Source organism: Mixophyes fleayi, chromosome 2 (assembly GCF_038048845.1).
Source record: "Mixophyes fleayi isolate aMixFle1 chromosome 2, aMixFle1.hap1, whole genome shotgun sequence".
NCBI lineage: Eukaryota > Metazoa > Chordata > Amphibia > Anura > Limnodynastidae > Mixophyes > Mixophyes fleayi.
The window spans coordinates 303613464-303634840 of NC_134403.1; the positions used below are offsets into that span (position 1 = coordinate 303613464).

The 21377-nt window shown below is 43.0% G+C and overlaps 1 protein-coding gene across 1 annotated transcript in view; it reads left to right on the forward strand.

Moving 5' to 3' along the window:
* LOC142140431 (arylsulfatase D-like) overlaps positions 1-21377 on the forward strand; it is a 65197-nt gene that overhangs the window by 30220 nt on the left and 13600 nt on the right. Inside the window, exon 5 of the mRNA XM_075198183.1 lies at positions 17888-18024. Coding sequence (XP_075054284.1) covers positions 17888-18024 — 137 coding nt within the window. The remainder of the gene's footprint in view (positions 1-17887; positions 18025-21377) is intronic.

The window sequence follows — 21377 nt, forward strand, 5'->3', positions numbered from 1 at the left end:
AGGAGGCACGAGGGTCTTCCCAAATGGTAGCATTTTGGTGGATGAAGCAGCCAGAGAAATACATTTGGGGTCTAGAATAGCATGGTTGGGAACCTCTTCTACATCAGAGGACGTCACAAAAGCTCGAGATAGAGCGTCAGCTTTCTTGTTCTTAGCGGCTGGTTTGAAGGTTATAATTAATTCAAAACGGGAAAAGAAAAGAGACCATCTTGCTTGACGAGGGTTCAAGCATTGGGCAGATTGCAAATATGACAAGTTCTTATGATCCGTGAAGATCGTCACCGGATGGCGAGCTCCTTCCAACAAGTATCTCCATTCCTCTAATGCAGCTTTGATGGCCAGCAACTCCTTGTCCCCGATAGTATAATTTTTCTCTGCGGGCAGAAGACCCCGAGAGTAGAAGGCACAAGGATGTAATTTTTGTTGCTCCGAGCGTTGGGAGAGAATAGCTCCTAAGCCCACATTAGAGGCATCTACTTCTAGGAAGAAGGGGAGTGTCACATCAGGCTGTCGAAGAATGGGAGCAGACGAGAAGGACTCTTTGAGAATTTGAAAGGCTTGGAGAGCCTCAGATGACCATTGCTTAGTATTAGCCCCTTTCCGAGTTAGGGCCACAATAGGAGATGCAATGGATGAAAAGTCTTGAATGAAGCGTCTATAGTAATTGGCAAAACCTAAAAAACGCTGGATGGCACGAAGAGTAGTTGGCTGAGGCCAATGTAGTACAGCATTTACTTTGTCTGGATCCATCTTCAGGCCAACTCCGGAAACTATATACCCCAAGAATGGAATCTGGGGTAACTCGAATGAACATTTTTCCAATTTACAGAACAATGAGTTTTTCCGTAGTCTGGAGAGGACCTCTGCCACATGTTGGTGATGAGAAGGCAGGTCCTGTGAGAAGATCAATATGTCGTCCAGGTAGACAACGACACATACATTTAATAAGTCCCGAAAGATCTCATTGATGAAACCCTGGAAAACAGCGGGGGCATTACACAGCCCGAAGGGCATTACTAAATATTCGTAATGCCCATCTCTGGTGTTGAACGCGGTCTTCCATTCGTCACCGGAACGGATTCTAATTAAATTGTAGGCACCACGAAGATCCAACTTAGTAAATATCCGAGCTCCCTTGATGCGATCAAATAGCTCAGTGATCAGCGGAATGGGATACCGATTCTTGATAGTAATGGCATTGAGTCCACGAAAATCTATACAAGGGCGTAATGATCCATCCTTCTTTTTGACGAAGAAGAACCCAGCTCCAGCGGGAGAGGTGGAAGGTCGAATGAACCCACGCTGGAGATTCTCCTGTATGTACTCAGATGTGGCTTGAGTTTCAGGTAACGAGAGAGGATAGACCCGACCCCTGGGAGGAGTCTTGCCAGGTAGAAGGTCGATCGGACAATCCCAAGAACGATGAGGAGGAAGACGTTCAGACTGAGCTTTATCAAACACATCGGCAAATGAAGCATACTGAGGAGGGAGTCCCGGGGAGGAAGATGAGATGGAAGATTGCTGTACTTTAAGAGGAATAACTTGAGAAAGACAACGATGGTGACATTCAGACCCCCAAGACGTAACTTGAGGGGTGCGCCAGTCAATCTGGGGAGAGTGACACTGAAGCCATGGAAGGCCTAAGACAATCGGACTTGTCGTAACTGGAAGAATTAAAAACGAAATTTCTTCATGGTGTAGTACACCAATCTGAAGGGTTACTGGAGACGTACTCTGGGTGATGAGACCATTGATGAGGCGTGATCCATCTATAGCCGTCACAGTAATGGGTGTTTTTAAAGTGATCACTGGTAGGGACCATTGATTCACTAGTGATTTAGAAATGAAATTTCCTGCTGCTCCGGAATCAATCAATGCCTGTGACTCAAAGGATTTGGTAGCAAAGGAAATCGTAACATCAAAAGCGCAGACTTTAGATTTCATAGACAATGGAGAGGACTCCAGGGACCCTAACTTCACCTCTCCAGAACTAGTTAGGGCCTGGCATTTCCCGATCTCTTAGGGCAAGAGCTGAGCATATGCGTGGAATCAGCACAATAGATACAGAGTCTATTCTTTACTCTTCGTTTCCTCTCCTCTGAAGATAATTTGGAACGTCCTATCTCCATGGGAATCACAGAGGATGGAGCTGGACGAAATTGAGGGTTTAAACGAAGAGGTGCTTTGACAGCCGTTGTTTTCTCAGACTCTCTTTCACGAAATCTCATATCTACACGATGGCAAAGAGAGATCAAATCTTCTAGTGACGAAGGAAGCTCTTGAGTAGTCAGTGCATCTTTAATTTTATCGGAGAGCCCCTGCCAGAAGGCGGCAACTAATGCTTCAGTGTTCCACTGAAGTTCAGAGGCTAAGATCCTAAATTGAATGACATACTGTCCTACTGTATGGGAGCCTTGTCGCAAACGAAGGATGCTGGAAGCAGCGGAGGTCACACGACCTGGTTCATCGAACACACTTCGGAACGTGGAAATGAATTTGGCACTATCTTGTAGAATTGGATCGTTTCTTTCCCACAGAGGGGAGGCCCAAGCCAGGGCTTGTCCAGAAAACAATGAGATAAGATAGGCCACTCTGGAACGATGGGTAGAAAAATTTTGAGGTTGGAGTTCAAAATGGACTGAACATTGGTTAAGGAAACCTCTACAAGTTTTGGGGTCCCCGTCGTATTTTGACGGAGTAGGCAGGTGAAGCGTAGGAACTGTAGACACCTGGGATGGCACTGGGGAAACGGAGGAAAGCACAGGAGCTTCAATATTAGCTGTAACAGTCTGTCCAGATGTTCCTTGGGAGGTTAACGATTGGTAACATTGAAGTAACAGCTGTTGGCGAGCATCCTGTTGCTCCACACGGCTGACCAGGTGCTGCAGCATCTCTTTAGCGGTAGGTTCCGTATCTGGGTCTGTCATGGCCTGATCTTACTGTCACGGGCACTAGGAGTCTTTACCCAGGGATCACCAGGTGATAGGCTTACCAGAGCAGTATAGGTGGTCAGTGCCGTAACTAGACATTTTAGTGCCCTGGGCGAGACAGGGCACCGGCGCCCCCCATCTAAGTGGGAGTGACATTTGCCAAGTGGGTGTGGCCAACCTAATGTGGGGGTGTGGCTAGCACTTTACTGAATGAATTCTTTTGTATTGCTGTGTAGTTGGTAGCCTCAAAAATACAGGTGTAACCTATACAAATTTCTCTCACTATAGGGAAGAAATATAAGAGCCCTTGGCTACACCTGTATTTTTTGCAATAGACACTATGTGGAGGAAAATAGAAATCATAGATTATGAATATGAAAATGACAAATTTTCTATTTCCTGTACTTTACACGACATACACTATATAAATTTGGATTTTTAAATACATATAAACCCAGTGCTGGAAGTGGGCTGCAGGATGACAAGTAAGAGGAATAGGGGAGAAGATGGTGCAAGGGGGTAGATGAGAGGGACAGGGGAGAAGGTGGCACAGAGGGGGTAGTAGATGAGAGAGCCTGGGGACAAGGTGGCACAGAGGGGGTAGTAGATGAGAGAGCCTGGGGACAAGGTGGCACAGAGGGGGTAGTAGATGAAAGGGCCTGGGGACAAGGTGGCACAGAGGGGGTAGTAGATGAGAGAGCCTGGGGACAAGGTGGCACAGAGGGGGTAGTAGATGAGAGAGCCTGGGGACAAGGTGGCACATGGGGGGGGGAGTAGATGAGAGGAACTGGGGAGAAGGTGGCACAGGGGGGTAGATGAGAGGGACTGTGGAGAAGGTGGGACAGGGGGGTAGATGAGAGGAACTGAGAAGGTGGGACAGGGGGGTAGATGAGAAGGACTGGGGAGAAGGTGGCACAGGGGGGTAGATGAGAGGGACTGTGGAGAAGGTGGGACAGGGGGGTAGATGAGAGGGACTGGGGAGAAGGTGGCACAAGGGGGTAGATGAGAGGGACTGGGGAGAAAAATACCAAAAAATACAATACCAAAAAATAATCATTATACATTTTCATGTCCCCTGCCCCCATAGATTTTGCTTCCCCACTACACTCCCTCAGTTTTTGCTCCTGGATGGAGCACCCTATTTCCTATTTTTTTTTTTTAAATATATATTTTAATTACAATATAACATTTACTTACCTATTTTTCTTCCCTCCTGGATGGTCAGCATAGCAGTCAGCAGTAGATGCAGGGGACTCACTCTCTCTGCTCAGCAATGGCCGCTCCTCACTTTCTTTTCAGAGGGGGGGGTGGAGCGGAGCACAGCATCCTGGAAGGGGAGGGGGCGGGTCCTGACAAATAACTTTATACACACTGTCTGACAGACAGTGTGATCATTCTTTGACCAGCCACCACACTAGCCCCTCCCCCGACTCGCGGCACCCGACCCCCCCTCCCCCGACTCGCGGTAACCGACCCCCCCCTCCCCCGACTCGCGGCACCCCCCCTGCATGAGTCGCGGGGGGGGGGCAATATTTTTTTATTTTATTTTATTTTATTTTTTTTAGATATTTTTTTTTTACTTTGAGCCACAGAGGGGAAGGTAGCGGGCGGCTGCTGCGCCCCCTCGGGCTTGCGCTCGGGGCGACGGCACCGCCCGCACCACCCTAGTTACGGCTCTGTAGGTGGTAATATGGTACTCTGGTAGCAGGGTGATCACGGAACAGGAAATAGCAGATGATGAGATGCTCAGGAAAGTCTATGACTAGCAGCACTGGCAATATGAAGGTAGTAATACACGAGGAACTGTATGGACAAAGGACACGTGAAGGTAGTCAGTGGTCTGCGGTAGCAAGTTGTACCACTGCTATAGTGAGGAGGAATGTCCAACAGAAACGAGGGGGTGATGAGAGTCAGCGGTCTGCGGATAGCAAGTTGTACCGCTGTCTGAGTGAAGGAATAGAATCCAAGTGGAGGTATCCGGGGAGTCAGTGGTCTGCGTTAGCAAGTTGTACCACTGCTATGTGAGAGGATACTGGAATAGGTGAAACTGGAAACAGGGGTCAGTGGTCTGCCACCAGCAAGTTGTACCACTGAATATATATGTGAGGAGGTGCACGGGGAGAGACTGCAACACAAGATATACACGGGCACCTTGACTTTGATCCACAGTAATATGCACAATATAAATGTATAGATGACTGAACAACACTGCCAATATAGAAAGTCTCTAGAAGGAATCCAGCACGAGATAACACAGTCAATGATGGCAATAGACTCAGCGGATAGCACACTCCAGAGAAGAACCAACACAGTCCAGCAAGGTATGCAATACACAGCACAGTCAATGGGAAGTATGCATACCGTGGTTCAGGAGAAGGCAGTCAGACAGGAGTGCAGAGATACCTGAACGGCAGGAGGCCGGCAGGATGCAAAGTCCCTGGATGGGTGAAGCGGTGGTCTAGCAGGTGCAGCGCACAGGTAGGTAGACCAGCAGGGAACACAGGAAGGCGTGGAGAGCGGATCAGCAGTAGATGGATGAGTAGCGCTGAGGAGTAACAGCAGCGGGTCTCTGCGGGAACACGGAGGTAGCCAATAGCAACCAGCAGGTGCAGTAACGATGGGACACGGGAGAGCAGAGTTGAACTGGAACTGTTGATCACGGAGAATAGCGGGTAGCAATAGTGGCAGCAGGCTCAAGGAAACACGGGAGAGTTGACAAGGACTGAAGACTGAAGCGCACAGAGGCAGCGGATAGGAATTAGCCAAACAGTCACGATGAAACACAGACGGGTTGCAGGTTGAAGACTGTAGTGCACGGAGGCAGCGGATAGGAATCAGCTAGCAGTCACGATGATGAAACACAGACGAGTTGCAGGTTGAAGACTGTAGTGCACGGAGGCAGCGGATAGGAATCAGCTAGCAGTCACGATGATGAAACACAGACGAGTTGCAGGTTGAAGACTGTAGTGCACGGAGGCAGCGGATAGGAATCAGCTGGCAGTCACAATCATGAACAGGTGAGTGGATGTGAATGAAAGACTGTAGTGCACGGAGGCAGCGGATAGGCATCAGCTAACAGTCCCAATAATACATGGTAGAGTTGAAGTGGTTAGAAGACTGTAGTGCACGGAGGCAGCGGATAGGCATCAGCTAACAGTCCCAATAATACATGGTAGAGTTGAAGTGGTTAGAAGACTGTAGTGCACGGAGGCAGCGGATAGGAATCAGCTCACAGTCACGATGATACAGTAGATGGTAGAAGTGGTATGGGAACCACAGAAGTAGAAGTGGTTTGGAAACCACAGAGGTAGAAGTGGTTTGGAAACCACAGGAATCAGCTGGGCTGAATAAACGAGGAAACACAGGAACACCTTCAGAGACTCATGGGGAATGAGACTCCAAGATCAGGCAACGTGGTGTTGACCACAGGTGCTTAATATAGGGAGGTTGCCTGATCTGCCAATTAAGTTAAAGGAACATACACTGAAGGTTTAGAAAGGGCTGCGCATGCGCAGTCCCTCAGGATGGAGGACGGCCACGGTTCCTAAATGTCCGGGAAGAAGCACTCACAGTCCGGTGAGTGACACTAGTTTTCTATTTTGCTTATAAGTTAAATACTGTCTGTTGTTCATGTAGCACACAAATATTTTAAATTTCAATGTACAAATAAACTATCAAGTATTTGTGTGCTACATGAAAAAACAGACAGTATTTAACTTATTTAATGCTAATAAAATCCAAGTGGTTCACTGTGATGGCTATAGTGTGAGGAGCAGAATCACTGGCCTTTGTATTAGTAATTGGCCATAAAACAGAGTGCTATTTGATACTGAGCAATTCCTCCCCACCAAAAAAAAATATTTCCTGGTTTTTAAATCCAAGTGTTTCAATCTGAAGGCAATTGTGTGATGGGCGCTATCACTGAAATACTAGCAGTCACAAAAATATATCAGCTTTTGATGTAACATAGTAACATAGTAACATAGTTGATGAGGTTGAAAAAAGACACCAGTCCATCAAGTTCAACCTATTTTGGATCTCCTGCGATCCTGCACTTATATTTGAAATTAATCCGGAGTAGGCAACCGCCCATCTGTTTCAATTTTGAAAATCCCCCCAGACTCAATATTGCAATCCAATTTTTACCCTATATCCACTACTATCCTTTATTTTAAATTAACGGTCGTATCCCTGGATACACCTTTCCGCTAAAAATTTGTCTAACCCTTTCTTAAACATATCTATTGAATCTGCCATCACAACCTTCCCTGGCAATGAATTCCATATCTTGACTGCCCTTACTGTAAAGAACCCCTTCCTTTGCTGGTTGTGAAATTTCCTCTCCTCTAACCTTTGGGGATGACCACGTGTCCTGTGTATGGTCCTTGGGTTAAAAAGTTCCCATGAAAGCTCTCTGTATTGACCCCTAATGTATTTGTACATAGTAATCATATCTCTCCTTAGACGCCTCTTTTCTAAAGTAAACATGCCTAAACTGGCTAACCTTTCCTCATAACTTAATGACTCCATACCCTTTATCAATTTTGTCGCCCTTCTCTGAACCCTTTCTAGTTCCAAATTATCTTTTTTATAGAGTGGTGCCCAGAACTGTACTGCATATTCAAGATGAGGTCTTACCAATGATTTATACAGTGGCAAAATTACACTGTCTTCCCTTGCATCTATGCCCCTTTTTATGCATGCCAATACTTTGTTTGCCCTTGCAGCTGCTGCTTGACATTGAGCACTATTGCTAAGTCTACTGTCTACGAGCACTCCCAAATCCTTTTCCATTATAGATTCTCCCAAATTAATTCCATTTAATTTATAGATTGCGTTCTTGTTTTTGATCCCTGAATGCATAACCTTACATTTATCTGTGTTAAACCTCATATTCCATTTAGCCGCCCAATCCTCCAGTTTATTTAAGTCCCTCTGTAGAGAAGCTACATCTTGCTCTGATTTTATTACCTTACAGAGTTTAGTGTCATCTGCAAAAATAGAAACTTTACTCTCTAAACCATCACCAAGGTCATTAATAAATATATTAAAAAGGAGTGGTCCCAGCACGGAACCTTGAGGAACTCCACTTAAGACCTTTGACCAATTAGAAAATGTTCCATTTATCACAACTCTCTGTTCCCTATTCTCTAACCAGTTTTCGATCCAAGTACAAATTTTGATTTCTAGACCCAGTTCCCTTATTTTGTAAACCAACCTCTTGTGTGGCACTGTATCAAAGGCCTTTGCAAAATCTAAGTAGACCACATCTACTGTCCTGCCCTGGTCTAAGTTCCCACTAACTTCCTCGTAGAAACTAATTAGATTAGTTTGACATGACCTATCCCTCACAAATCCATGTTGATTCCCACTAATAATTTTATTGCGTACCAAGTAATCCTGAATACTGTCCCTTAAAATACCTTCCAGTAGTTTCCCCACTATTGATGTCAGGCTTACAGGTCTATAATTCTCTGGTTGTGATCTCGTCCCCTTTTTAAACAACGGCACCACATCTGCTATTCGCCAATCCCTTGGTACTGAGCCTGATGAGATTGAATCTCTGAAAATTAAGAATAGCGGTCTAGCTATTTCCGAGTTTAATTCCATAAAGACCCTTGGGTGTATGCCATCTGGACCTGGAGCTTTATTTATCTTAATATTCTTCAGTCGCCTTTGGACTTCTTCCTCTGACAACCAAGTATTAATTAATGGCATGGTTTCATTTCCATTTTTATGTATTACTCCTGCCATTTGTTCCTCTCTGGTAAATACTGAAGAAAAGAACGTGTTTAATATCTCTGCTTTTTCCTTAGTATCATTTATCAATTCACCCATCTCACTTCTTAGTGGTCCTATATTATCTTTTTTAATCCTTTTGCCATTTATATACTTAAAAAACTTTTTGGGGTTTGTCTTACTTTCTTTTGCAACGTGCCTTTCATTTTCTAATTTAGCCAATCTAATTTCCTTTTTGCATGTTTTATTACATTCCTTGTACCTATGGAAGGACTCCTCTGACCCTTCAGACTTAAACAATTTAAATGCATGCTTCTTCCTTTGCATTTCTTCTCTTACCTTTTTATTTAGCCACATTGGTTTAGACTTAATTCTTTTACATTTATTTCCCATAGGAATGAACTTATACGTGTATGTTTCCAACAACATTTTAAAGACAGCCCACATTTCTTCCGTATTTTTTCCTTCAAAGGCTTTGTCCCAGTCTATGCTCTTTATAGACTCCTTTAGCATATTAAAATTTGCCTTTTTAAAGTTTACAGTCCTAGTTGATCCCTTATACTGTTGTTTCTGGAAACTAATTTCAAATGAGACCATATTATGATCACTGTTTCCCAAGTGCTCCTTTACTTGAATATTTGATATTACGTCTACATTGTTTGTTATTACTAGGTCCAGTATAGTCCGGTTCCTAGTTGGTTCCTCAACTAATTGGGACATGTAATGGTCTTTTAGCGTGCTCAGAAACCTATTTCCCCTAGCTGTACCGCAGGTCTCAGTACTCCAATCAATGTCCGGATAATTAAAATCCCCCATAATTAAAATTTGACCTAGTTGTGTAGCCTTTTCAATTTGCTGTAGAAGTTGGGCTTCCTCAATCGTACTAATATCTGGCGGTTTATAGCATATCCCTATCAGAAACTTCTCTGAACTTTTTCCTCCGCTGGATATTTCCACCCACAATGCCTCTATATTATCACCAATATTCTCATATATAACTTCCTGAATACTTGGTTTTAATTCTGGCTTAATATAAAGACATACTCCTCCTCCCCTTTTATTTACCCTATCCCTCCTGAAGAGAGAATAGCCTTCCAAGTTGACTGCCCAGTCATGTGTATCATCCCACCAGGTCTCAGTAATACCTATAATATCATACTGCTCATTCATTGCTACTAGTTCTAACTCCCCCATTTTACCTGTCAGGCTTCTTGCATTTGCAAGCATACACTTAAGTCTATTGGCTCCCTTAGGTATTTCTTTTTGCTTTAAAAAGGGCCGCTCCTTATCGGCTATGCTTCCCTTTCCCCCCTCTCCACCCCCTTTACTCTTGTTAAATTCCTCCTTACTACTCTCAATGTCTATCCCATAAATACTTGCTTGTCCCTCCCCCCCGGAGCCTAGTTTAAAATCTCCTCCAACCTTCTAACCATTCTCTCCCCTAGCACTGCAGCCCCCTCCTCATTCAGGTGCAATCCATCACGACAATAAAGATGGCAACTGACCGAGAAATCAGCCCAGTGCTCTAAGAATCCAAAACCCTCCTTCCTACACCAATCTTTTAGCCACGCATTAACCTCCCTAATCTCCCGCTGCCTCCCTGGACTAGCGCGTGGCACAGGTAGTATTTCCGAAAATACTACCTTGGATGTCCTTGCCTTAAGTTTGCGACCTATGTCCCTGAAATCATTCTTTAGGACACCCCTTCTTCCTCTAACTCGGTCATTGGTGCCAACATGCACCAAAACCGCTGGGTCATTCCCAGCCCCTCCCAACAATCTGTCCACCCGATCCGCAATATGCCGAGCCCGAGCACCCGGGAGACAACACACTGTTCGGCATGCACGGTCCCGGTAACAGATTGCCCTATCTACCTTCCTAATAATTGAATCCCCTACCACCACAATCTGCCTGGGTCCCTGAGTAACTTTGGTCCCCTCTGTGCTGGAGAGACCATTCCCCTGGTTGCTAGAGGAAGCAGTGTCATCCAACTCTACCAATTCTGAACTGCCTTCCACAGTATCTTCATCCAATCTGGCAAATCTGCTGGGATTGCCTAGCTCAGAACTGGCCTGCCTCTTCCTCCCTCTGCTACCCCTAGTAACTGTTACCCAGCTGCCTACCTGTGCATCCTCCTCTGTCTCTGCTCCACCCTGCTCAGCTAACGCATCAACGGTGAGCTGTAAACTCTGCTCCAGGTTGGCAATGTCTCTCAATGTTGCAATGGTCTGCTTTAGATCAGTTACCTGGGCTTCCAAAGAGACCAATTGCTCACATTTCTCACAGAGGTATAAACCTTGGAACACTTGCTCCAAGTGTGCATACATATGACAAGATATGCATTGAGTGAGATCATCAAGCCTGCTACTACTCATCTTATTATGGCTAACCTAACTTCTTATAGCCTACAGTGAACTTTAGTACTAGCCTTCCCTAGCCACTTACCAGTTTAAACCCCTTCCTGGATTCAACTCCTTAATGGAACCAACTCCACACTTTAAATAAAAACAGCACTTGAAATCAAAAAAGCAGTGAAATCACAAGCTCAATGAAATCGCTTGCTACCTCCTGTTAAATAGAGCTTGCACTAACCAGCTGTATCAACTATGCAATTAAACCACACCCACTAGATCTAACAGAGAGAAGGAAAAAAAAACAAAAAAAAACACTTAATAAACACACAGAAAAAACGAATCCCGTTCAATAAACACACAGAATAATTCCCCAAACTATATCACTCTCTCAGCACAGCACAGCAATCCTTAATGGAACCAACTCCACACTTTAAACAAAAACAGCACTTGAAATCAAAAAAGCAGTGAAATCACAAGATGTAAGGATTAATGGGAAAGTTACTGAGGAATGTGGAGATTTGTCTAAAAAATTGCTAACCTTCCATACACCACTTGCAGTGGCAAGAAAAATCTCAGACCATGGCCACTTTTTGCTAATAGTAGTTCTGCTACTGCTCTTACATGCACTAAAATGTCCATTGCAAAAGCTAGTACCCAACACGGTCATACATCTTCTGTAACTTCCCATGCAAAACCTTCTTCCATATCCAAAACAGCCAAATGAGTGCATGAAATAAACACTGAGGCTGAAGGACAAATTGGGCATTTACAGAAAACTCAGGAGAGTCTAATGGTGTCCATGCGTCCGATATGTCAGTCTGACATACAGATTATGACACTGTAATTATATAGCAGCCTCCTTCCAATATTTCTCAACTATTAGGAAATGTGAGGATGAGTAGTAATGATGATGATTTAGACATTGAAACTGAGTATGCTACTTTCAAACTTGATAATGTGCAACAGGATGAGGGGGATAATTGTGGATCTGACAATGATGAATGTGTAGTTAAACAAGGTAATGAGGAGGATGATTATGATTGCGTCCAAGAAATGCAGCCACCAGTGTTACCACCTCATGCCTATGATAAGCACATTGTTATGCCGGGGTTAAAGATAAAAAAAATCTACCTCTTGCACGTGGAAATATATCCCAACCCAAATAACATTTGTCAAGGCATCTGTAGCCTATGTGATGCCACAATAAGTAGAGGTAGGAATGTGTCCATCTAGGCACTTCCTCCCTGTTACATCCTTGCACTGAGCTGGAAGCTGGAAAAACATGCATACTAACATGCAGTCCAGTATCAGCAAACAACAGGAGAAACGTTTGCAAGAGAAACCAAGCATGAAAGCCAGCATACAAATGATCACTAAAGCCATAATAGAGATGCTAGCATTGGATGTGTGTCCAATTTCCGCCATCAATACATCCGCTTTTACCATATTCCATCTCATTTCTGTTTCTTCCTCAGTTCATCCAGGAGATTAAACACAACGTTTTTTAGTCCTTAGAAAATGCCATTGTACCAACATTCCATTTAACTACGGATATGTGGACAAGTGTTACTGGTTAAACAAAACTACACATGACCATAAAAGCCCATTAGGTAGGTGTATAGCCTTCAGCAGCAGCAGCGGCTGTAGCATCATCAACCTTCTCCTACTCACCCTTGCAGCAGTGTAGTGCTTGCACAATGCCAGGCCAATCACAAGCAAGCTACTTTCTGTAGCTGCATGGCATCACTAATAAACATATTGGTCTAACTAGGTTACAAAAACTCAGGAATATCATAGCAAAATGGTTCACCCTGCTAAAACTCTCCTAAAGATTAAAAAAAAACTTACCTTTTCTAAGGGTCACGCCAATGATGAATTAGTACAAAGGACCAATGTTAAAGATTATTATGACATGTTGTTAGGCTTAAAAGAAATGTCTAAGTATATTAACACTTCTACCATGCCTCAATCTGATACACCTTGTATTAGTGGATCATTACTTTAATGACAGCGTACAGATTTGTATTTCAGACAATCCATTTGAAATCAGGGAGGAAAAAGGGCAATTTGGAGCCTATTGTACGAGGTAGCTATGGTGTATTTTAGCTGCCCACCCTTTAGTGCACACTCGGAAAGAGTGTTTAGCATAGCTGGGAATATTGTTGAGCAATCATTGAAGGAGGATACTTCCCAAAAATGTAAAAAAAACAAACAAACCTAGTGTTCATGAAAATGAACTATCAAAATGCTCTTACCTTTCCTCATCCCAGCGCTGTCTCCTCTGTGCCGCGATCGGCACTTCCTGGTAGCAGGTCACATGACTGTTGGGGTGGGCTTTTTGGATCTGCCTCTATATAATCTCAGCACTGACACTTGCTCAGTGTCAGTGCAACTTGGTTGCTGTGCGTCTGACTCCTCTGTGTTGCTCCTTGTGTGGCGCTTTTAGCTGCATCTTCTTTGTACCACTTCTGCCTGTCTGGCTACGCCCTGCTGGATTCCTGTGTACCAAACTTGGCTTGTCTGACTGCATGTTGCTGGATCTCCCTGTATACCGAACTTGGCCTGTCTGACTATGCGCTGTTGTTATCCTGTGTAGCAAACTTGGCTTGTCTGCCGATTCTCTGTCTGATATTCCGTGCACCAGATGCTTGCCTGACTGACTACTCGCTGCCTACTATTCTGTGTACCAGATCCTAGGCTGTCTGACTACTCTGCCTGACTTCCCGTGTACCTGTTCTCATCGGCCAGATCTCAAGTGCTACTACAGTGTGTTCCTGCCTTTTCTCTATTCGGTCTCAGATTCTCCAGGAGTTCTCTGTCTTCCTCCTTGGGCCTTGTGTTCCTCGGTATTCACCGCCTTGCGGCGGTCAATACTCAGGAATATGTTAGATTCCCTGTCTCTGGTCTGCTAGTGCTAACTGGGATTGACACAGATACCTATTGAGCCGTAACAACTACAAATTGTATGAGCAATGCCATTGTTGCTGCCAATAACAAACAGAATCTTTAACGCTGGATTCCAGTAGGGATGAAATAATATTGTGTGATGATGATGAGGGTAATAATATTGTCAACATTGAGGAAGTTGACCCTGTTAGCATAATGTAAATTGTTAAAATCACTATATTCTACAGTTCAACAAGCAACAACCAAAATGTTCTTTTTTCTGGTAGCCCAAACAAATCAATCATAAAAAGTGGCATTCCCTGCAACAGAATAGCTTAGTTTGTTAAACTATGCATGTCCTTTTTAAAATGAGGGTGGGTAGGAGGGCACAAAGCCCATCTTGCACTATTTTATCTAATGGCTTTGCCCATATTAGTCTTTTGTCTTCTATAAAATGTATTTTTATTCCACCGCTATCAATCTAATGAGTAATGAGTAATTTATTACTGCCTCTCTACAATGTATCACAAATGCTGTCTAACATTAAAGATAACAAATAAGTTGGTGGCTTTTCTCCGACAATTGCACTTCTGGGTGCAGCACACCTTGGTCTATTGTCTTGTCTTAAAAGTCGATTGATGCCTATATCTGTCTTATAAGCTTTTATTACTGCCATTCTCCAATGTGTCACATATGCTGTCTAATGTTGAGAATAAACAAGTCAATTGTCTTTCTCCCACCATTTCACTTCTAGGTGAGGTGCACCTTGGTCTATCTTCTTTTCTAAAACTACCATCCTATCAAGCAGTGCTCTGTCTGTATATTTTAAAGGTGTTCTTTTCCTTATTATACTGTCATCCTATCTGCCATGCTGCTGCAGCCTTTGGCCAATATTGGTAAAAATATTGATAGGTGTGAGGTAGTCATTAGAAAATAGTCGAAATGTAAATTATATTAATACTAATGCAAAAGCAGCTCAAAATTACACAATTTACCTGTTTTTCACAATTTTAATGAAATTCAGATCCAAACCAAAAGCAAACATATGAAATTGTTTTGCCCAAAACCAAAACACAAAAATGGTTTTAGAACCAAAATCAGAACACAGTGGTCTGTGCACATTTCTACTTGGTAGTGTGGGGCTCTCCTTCCACCATCATGTTCGGGCCTCGCACTGCAATTCACTTCTTGCCCATAGGGAAAAGCCACTAGGAGCTGCCAGTAACCTCTGTCTGACAGTTCACAGCATTCTTCAGGAATGATACAAAGAGTTTCCTGTCTTACACTTACCAAATCAGCACACATGCTGGGACCTTTCTATAAGATGTAATTCCTTGTGGTTCTTCACCAAATGAACAAGAAAAAAACTGGCAGATGGTGAGTACATTGTATGAGGTGGAGACCTGTCATACAGTACACTAGCCACCAATTTGGAGATATAGCCATACACTAGACACCAGCTTGGAGGTCTTGTTTGTACAGTATTCACCAAAATGGGCTCTGATTTGTATACTAGCCACCAAGAACGATCGTATTTAAATCGCTAAATGAGGGGTGGGACAGAAAGGGGTCCTGCTTAGAAGGTTTTAAGGGGTTTCTGATGGCAGCCATGGCTGAATGTAACTTGTTCTTTGTTACCAGCTATTTTCTGATAAATTTAACCAAAAAAAGTTGGCTGCATTTTCCTTATTGACAGGAAGTCAGCTGCGTGTAGGAACATTTCTCTCTACATGGTCATAACTTTATCTCAAATATATATCAAAATATATAATTTCTGATAAGCTTCTGAAGCTTTTTCATATATATCTGTGAATGTTATTAGTAGCTCTTTTATGTTAGTTTATGTATTCCCCATGTTGTCTGCAGTGCAGAGGTTTCGGGGATCATGAAAGAATACTCTCCAGGCAATCTGCAATTGATCTGTGCATATTACTTCTTTCACAGTTGGGTAACGGGTATAGAGCTAGTGACATCTTTTTGGACGTGCACAATAATGTCAAAATGCATCTTTTCAGCCCCCAATACTAAGAGAGAGAATGAGAACCCAAGGATTGGAGAGGCTTTAAGAAATGTGATCTCCCTCATCCTGTCTCCGACAGGCATGGGGGTAACCTAGTTTGAAACATGGAAATCTTTTCTTTCAAACAAGGATAACTCTTACCAGATATTGTGTGTGTTCATCGCTTGTTTTCACTTTCCTAGTTATACTAACAGGGTTACAACCAGCAATAACACTGTTTTTGCTGGCTTCCGCTGCCCTAATAGGGCATAATGGGGGACTAAAATATATATTTTAAGAAGTAGTTCAAAGAAATACTATAAAGATAAAGTTTTTCGCTAAAAGTTAAAATCATCTCCGGATGGCATTAACATAAGGAAAACACTGATATAATTTATTTATTGATTAATTTCTTCTTTTTTTTTCAGTGAGGATCTATTAAAATGCATATATGAAAATATAATTTTTGGATGGGAGTATGGTATACATAATACAACAATAAATTATATCTTCTGTTACATTTGTATACTTAAAAGAAGATTGTATTTACTTTGCTGTAATATCAGTGGAACTGTAAACTCAAATCAGGGTTCTAAATATTTGCATGTTCCATAGAACAAAACTGAGGCTTCCAGAGCAATATTGTGAAAAGTATGGTATAAATATTATGTAATAGAATAGGACAAGCATTTCCATGGTCAAATTCTGAAAAACTTACACTGTGTCTGGGATTAGGGACACTTGTCAACTAGACATAAAACTCTTCCTCAACAGTCCTGATTTTCACTGGATAGTCCATATTTTATACAGGCAGATGATTTGGCCAATTAGTTTGATGTAGTCACAGCTATATGCTAGTGTGACTGGGTGGATGTTGCCTCAGGAGAATAGGTTGTCACTTATGTTGATGTGTATATATTTTTAAAAGGGTTCTCAAGTTTAAAATATATTACCCATTCCCCCCATCCATTTTTGATCAGCTCTTTAGTATTAGTTAATAATTATTTATACTTCTCTATCCATTGGCTTAGCACTGATTAAATAGTGTGCACATGCCTGTGATGTGGTGCACATTCCATGTGACATGTATCTGCAAGGGAAATAGGAGGAGGCAGGCACACACAGGAGGAGGCAGCCACACACATATGGTCAGGGTTGAACGGATAATCTGCTGCAGCATAAAGTAAGGAAGTAAGGTGGCTGGTCCTTGAGAAAGGCACTTCTTGAGCTGGTACTGTCGGGAGAGGGTGACACGGCGCATGTCCTCCTTTAATCTGGCTCTCTTCGATATATTGGTGATCTCTCATAATTATTATTACTGGGACTTTAGTTGAGCCACATTTCTCCTAAGAACTTTCTTTGCTCTTTCTGGATATCAAAACCATAATCCCAAGTGGGGTGGGTACCGTCCTACAGATTTGAGCGATTATTCCATAGTATTCCCGATGGAGGATGCTTCATAATGTGGGATTTATCAGTTCCTAATTTCAAACTGTGGGTTTTATCTGCATAATAAGACTTTGACATAATATTTGCAATTGTTACAAAATATCTCACTCCTCATTGAGAATTTTTTTCTTACATTGAGAATATTATTTTTAGTCGATGTGCTTCTATTATGTGTATGTTTTGAAATAAATGTAAATTATTTATTTAAGCCAGTTCTGTGTTTACTACATATCAATTCTGCCATGTTTAATAAAAATCCAGAAGCACAGAGATTATTTTTTCTTATTGGTTCTCCTACTAACGCACCCCTATGCAGTGCTCAACCACCGAAATGGAGGAGCCACGGAACAAACTGTTTCAGCAAGCAGTTCCCAGGGCTCCAATAAGGGGAAGTACACATTTAGTGAAATTAACTGAGTAAGTAGGAGTGCTGCTTTAAAATAAAAATCATATCCTTCAGCTTTATTATTTAATGCTTAAATGACAACACATAATATGAAATGGTTATAACAAATGTTATCCTATTTCAGAAACAAAGATGGACCCTTTCTTCTCTTTGTATCATTTCTCCATATCCACACGCCTCTTTATACTACCAAGGAGTTTAGAGGAAGGAGCAAACATGATTTGTATGGAGACAATGTAGAGGAAGTGGACTGGATGATTGGTAAGAGTTCATATTATAAATTGCCTTATCATAGTATTATTAGACACAAATGAGCCTAATTAAGTGCAAAATTGTGCTGTAATCTGTTGCAACTAAATATACATTTGCTTTTTTGCTTGGAAAAAATACAGCAATACTCTGTTTACTATAGGTCACAACACATTTCTGCACATAGACCATTTTTATTAAATAAATACACATATTTAACGTCAGCTTGCATATCATATTTTGCATGAAATTGCTCATCGCATATGGGACTGGGGGGTAAATTTATCAAGTTTCTATTTTCCAGCGGGTTTGAAAATTGGAGATGTTACCTATAGCAACCAATCAGATTCTAGCTATCATTTTGTAGAATGTACGAAGTAAATGATAACTAGAATCTGATTGGTTGCTAAAGGCAACATCTCCACTTTTCAAACCCACCACAAACTCACAGCTTGATAAAGTTTTATTGATGTCTAATAATGGTATTGTTGCACTTAAAACAAATTGATAAAAAAGATTGGCACATGTGGGACATAAGTGTCTGTGGCATGTGTCTGGAGCTGACCAGGCACATATACTACTGGTGGTGACCAGCACGGATCTAAAGATGCGTACGCTAAGCAAATGAGTATAAATATGTTAGTTTTACATCTGGCTGTTTTAGCATAAATCACACCAATTTGTGACGAATTCTGCCCCAGGCCCATTGTGGTTGAATAGATAAAGAAATAATTAGGTGTAGTGCTACAGAGTAAGAAATTAATTGTGTATTTCCATGGAGAACTATTACCTAACATCATCCAATAATCTCCTGTTACTGTAGTTTTAATATTTGAGATAGAAATGTTTCAAAAACAAAGAGAAATAAGCTCCACCACCACCTTCTGCAGAGCAACAGACAAATAACTGAGCTAACTATTTCTATCTTCCCACAAAGCCATGCCCACGATTTGGTTTACGGTTCTAACAAATTGCAATACAATTAAAGGCTGCATCCACTTAAATAATGCTATATTCCTTGTTATGCCCTATATAGGGTTATTACATTACTTTAGTTATAGATTTTCACAGTGACACGGGCTTGTTGGTTATACTTTTGGATGTTATTAAAGGTGTCAGCGGTGATAGTGTGGATGTGAGGCCACAACGCTTTTGATCTTGAACAGATTGCTGTTTAATGATCTTGATTTACAGTAGCTATATGCAATTGTCAACTTTGTAGTACAGCAGCAGTTCTAGCAATACAGTTTATGCAGGTTTATGCAGTATTACAGGTGCAGGCTTGCTAGGTATTGTGCACTGTTATCAGGGCCGCCAAGCAGAGCCGGATTTAGACCTCATAGGGCCCTAGGCAGGATACTGTTTTTGGGCCCCCTCCCTGAAACAATCCATAGCACTATATTTTTGCAGCCTACCATATACCCCTATAGTTACGTAGATATGAAAGCATTATGCCGCCGCGCATTATGGACCCGATTCGCGGCACCCGACCCCCCCTCCCCCGACTCGCGGCACCCCCTCCCCGCACGAGTCGCGGGGGGGGGGGGGGGGGTGCCGCGAGTCGGGGGAGGGGCCAATTTTTTTTTTTTTCATTTTTTTAAAAAATTACTCCTGTCCCCCCCAGCTGTGCCCCCCGAGAGCCGCTAGGCCCTAGGCAGGTGCCTATGTTGCCTAGCGGTAAATCCAGCCCTGCCGCCAAGAGGAATTTGGGGCCCCGCTACAGCAACTTTCTGAGCCCCCTCTCCACTCCACACATAGAGAAGGGATGTGCGCCGCTGGTATGCAGTGGGCCCATTGAGGGGCGTGGCCAACATGGGCTGAGGCTGCGCATCTTTAAACATGACATTATGGGGGGAATTCAATTAGCTGCAAAGTGTCTCCAGAACGTCCATGAGACACTTTGCGGCGCAGATTTTAACAGAAATCTCTGCTCATTTTTCATTGTACCCCATAGAGGTGCGTGGAAAAATGAGTGGAGATTTCCACCTTAATTGCCGGAAATGTGCACTGCGTGATGTTTGTGTGTCACATAGCCGGCATTTGAATCCCCCACATTATGTATTAAAATGGTGTTATTCTCACCTACCTGTTATTGCAGCTTTCACAACCAGGTGCTGGATATTTGTATGAATCCTGGAATGTTGGCATCTGTTTGGAAAATGTATAGGTACATGAAATATGGAAAATAATAAGTGAACACTGTACAAAACACAGATCATGCACTATATAATACATGCATTAAAAGAAAACATAACATTTAACACACCACCCCCCGACAAATCACACCGCCCACCTCCAGGCACAGCATACTCCCCCAGAGACAACATACCTCCCCCACAGACACATCATACAAACTCCTCCATGCAAAGCATACCCCCACCTTCAGACACAGCATATTCCCTCTTCAGACATATCATAACCCCCCTAGACACATACACATACTTACCTATGCTGAGCTGTAACTCCTTCTCCTTGCTCTCCAGGCTGCTGGGACAGTGTGTGATGCCGCACATTGTCCGGGAACTGGGAGCTGCTGCAGCTCGCTCCTTCCCTCCCTCCAAGGGGACAGAGAGAGAGAGGTGAAGAGATGAGCATGGAGAGAGGGTTAGGTGAAAGACTGGTAGTTCCCAGCTTGAAGGAGGGCACTTAAATTAGGGGACAGCAGTATGGAGCGTGAGATTTCAATTGAGAGGGGGAGCTCAGGAGAAATCCTGGATTCGGGAATGGCATGTGGTGATCAGGGTGGAGGAGAGGAGACAGTCATTGGCCGATTAGGGAGCGGGAGGGAGTGTGAATAGAGAGGAGGTTGGAGATGTATGAGGGTGTTGAGTGGGAGTGGGCCTTGTAAGTGATGGTAAGGAGTTTAAAAAGGATTCTGTAAGGGAAGGGGAGCCCGTGTAAAGCAATACAGAGAGGAGAGGCAGAAGAGGAGCAGCGTGAAAGGAAGATGAGTCTAGCGGCCATGTTAAGTATAGAGCGAAGGGGGGCGAGGTGAGACTGGTAGAGGCCAGTGAGGAGAAGGTTATAGTCATCAAGACGGGAAATGATAAATGCATTGATAAAGGTTTTTGTGGCATCCTGAGCAACGAAGGGCCGGATGCAGACAATGTTGCAAAACTGGAAGCATTTAGGATTGGGCAAGGGATTGAATATGGAGGTGCAAAAGAGAGGGGTCAAAGGTGACACTCAGGCAGCGGAGGTGGGGGACAAAGGAGATGGTGGCGTGTCAACACTGATAGAGAGATCAACGTGGGGTGGGACTCTAAAAGGAGGGAAGACAATGAGTTCTTCTTTAGAAATGTTAATTTTGAGAAAGCATGATGACATTCAAGAGTAGATAGCGGAGAGGCAGTCAGATACACGAG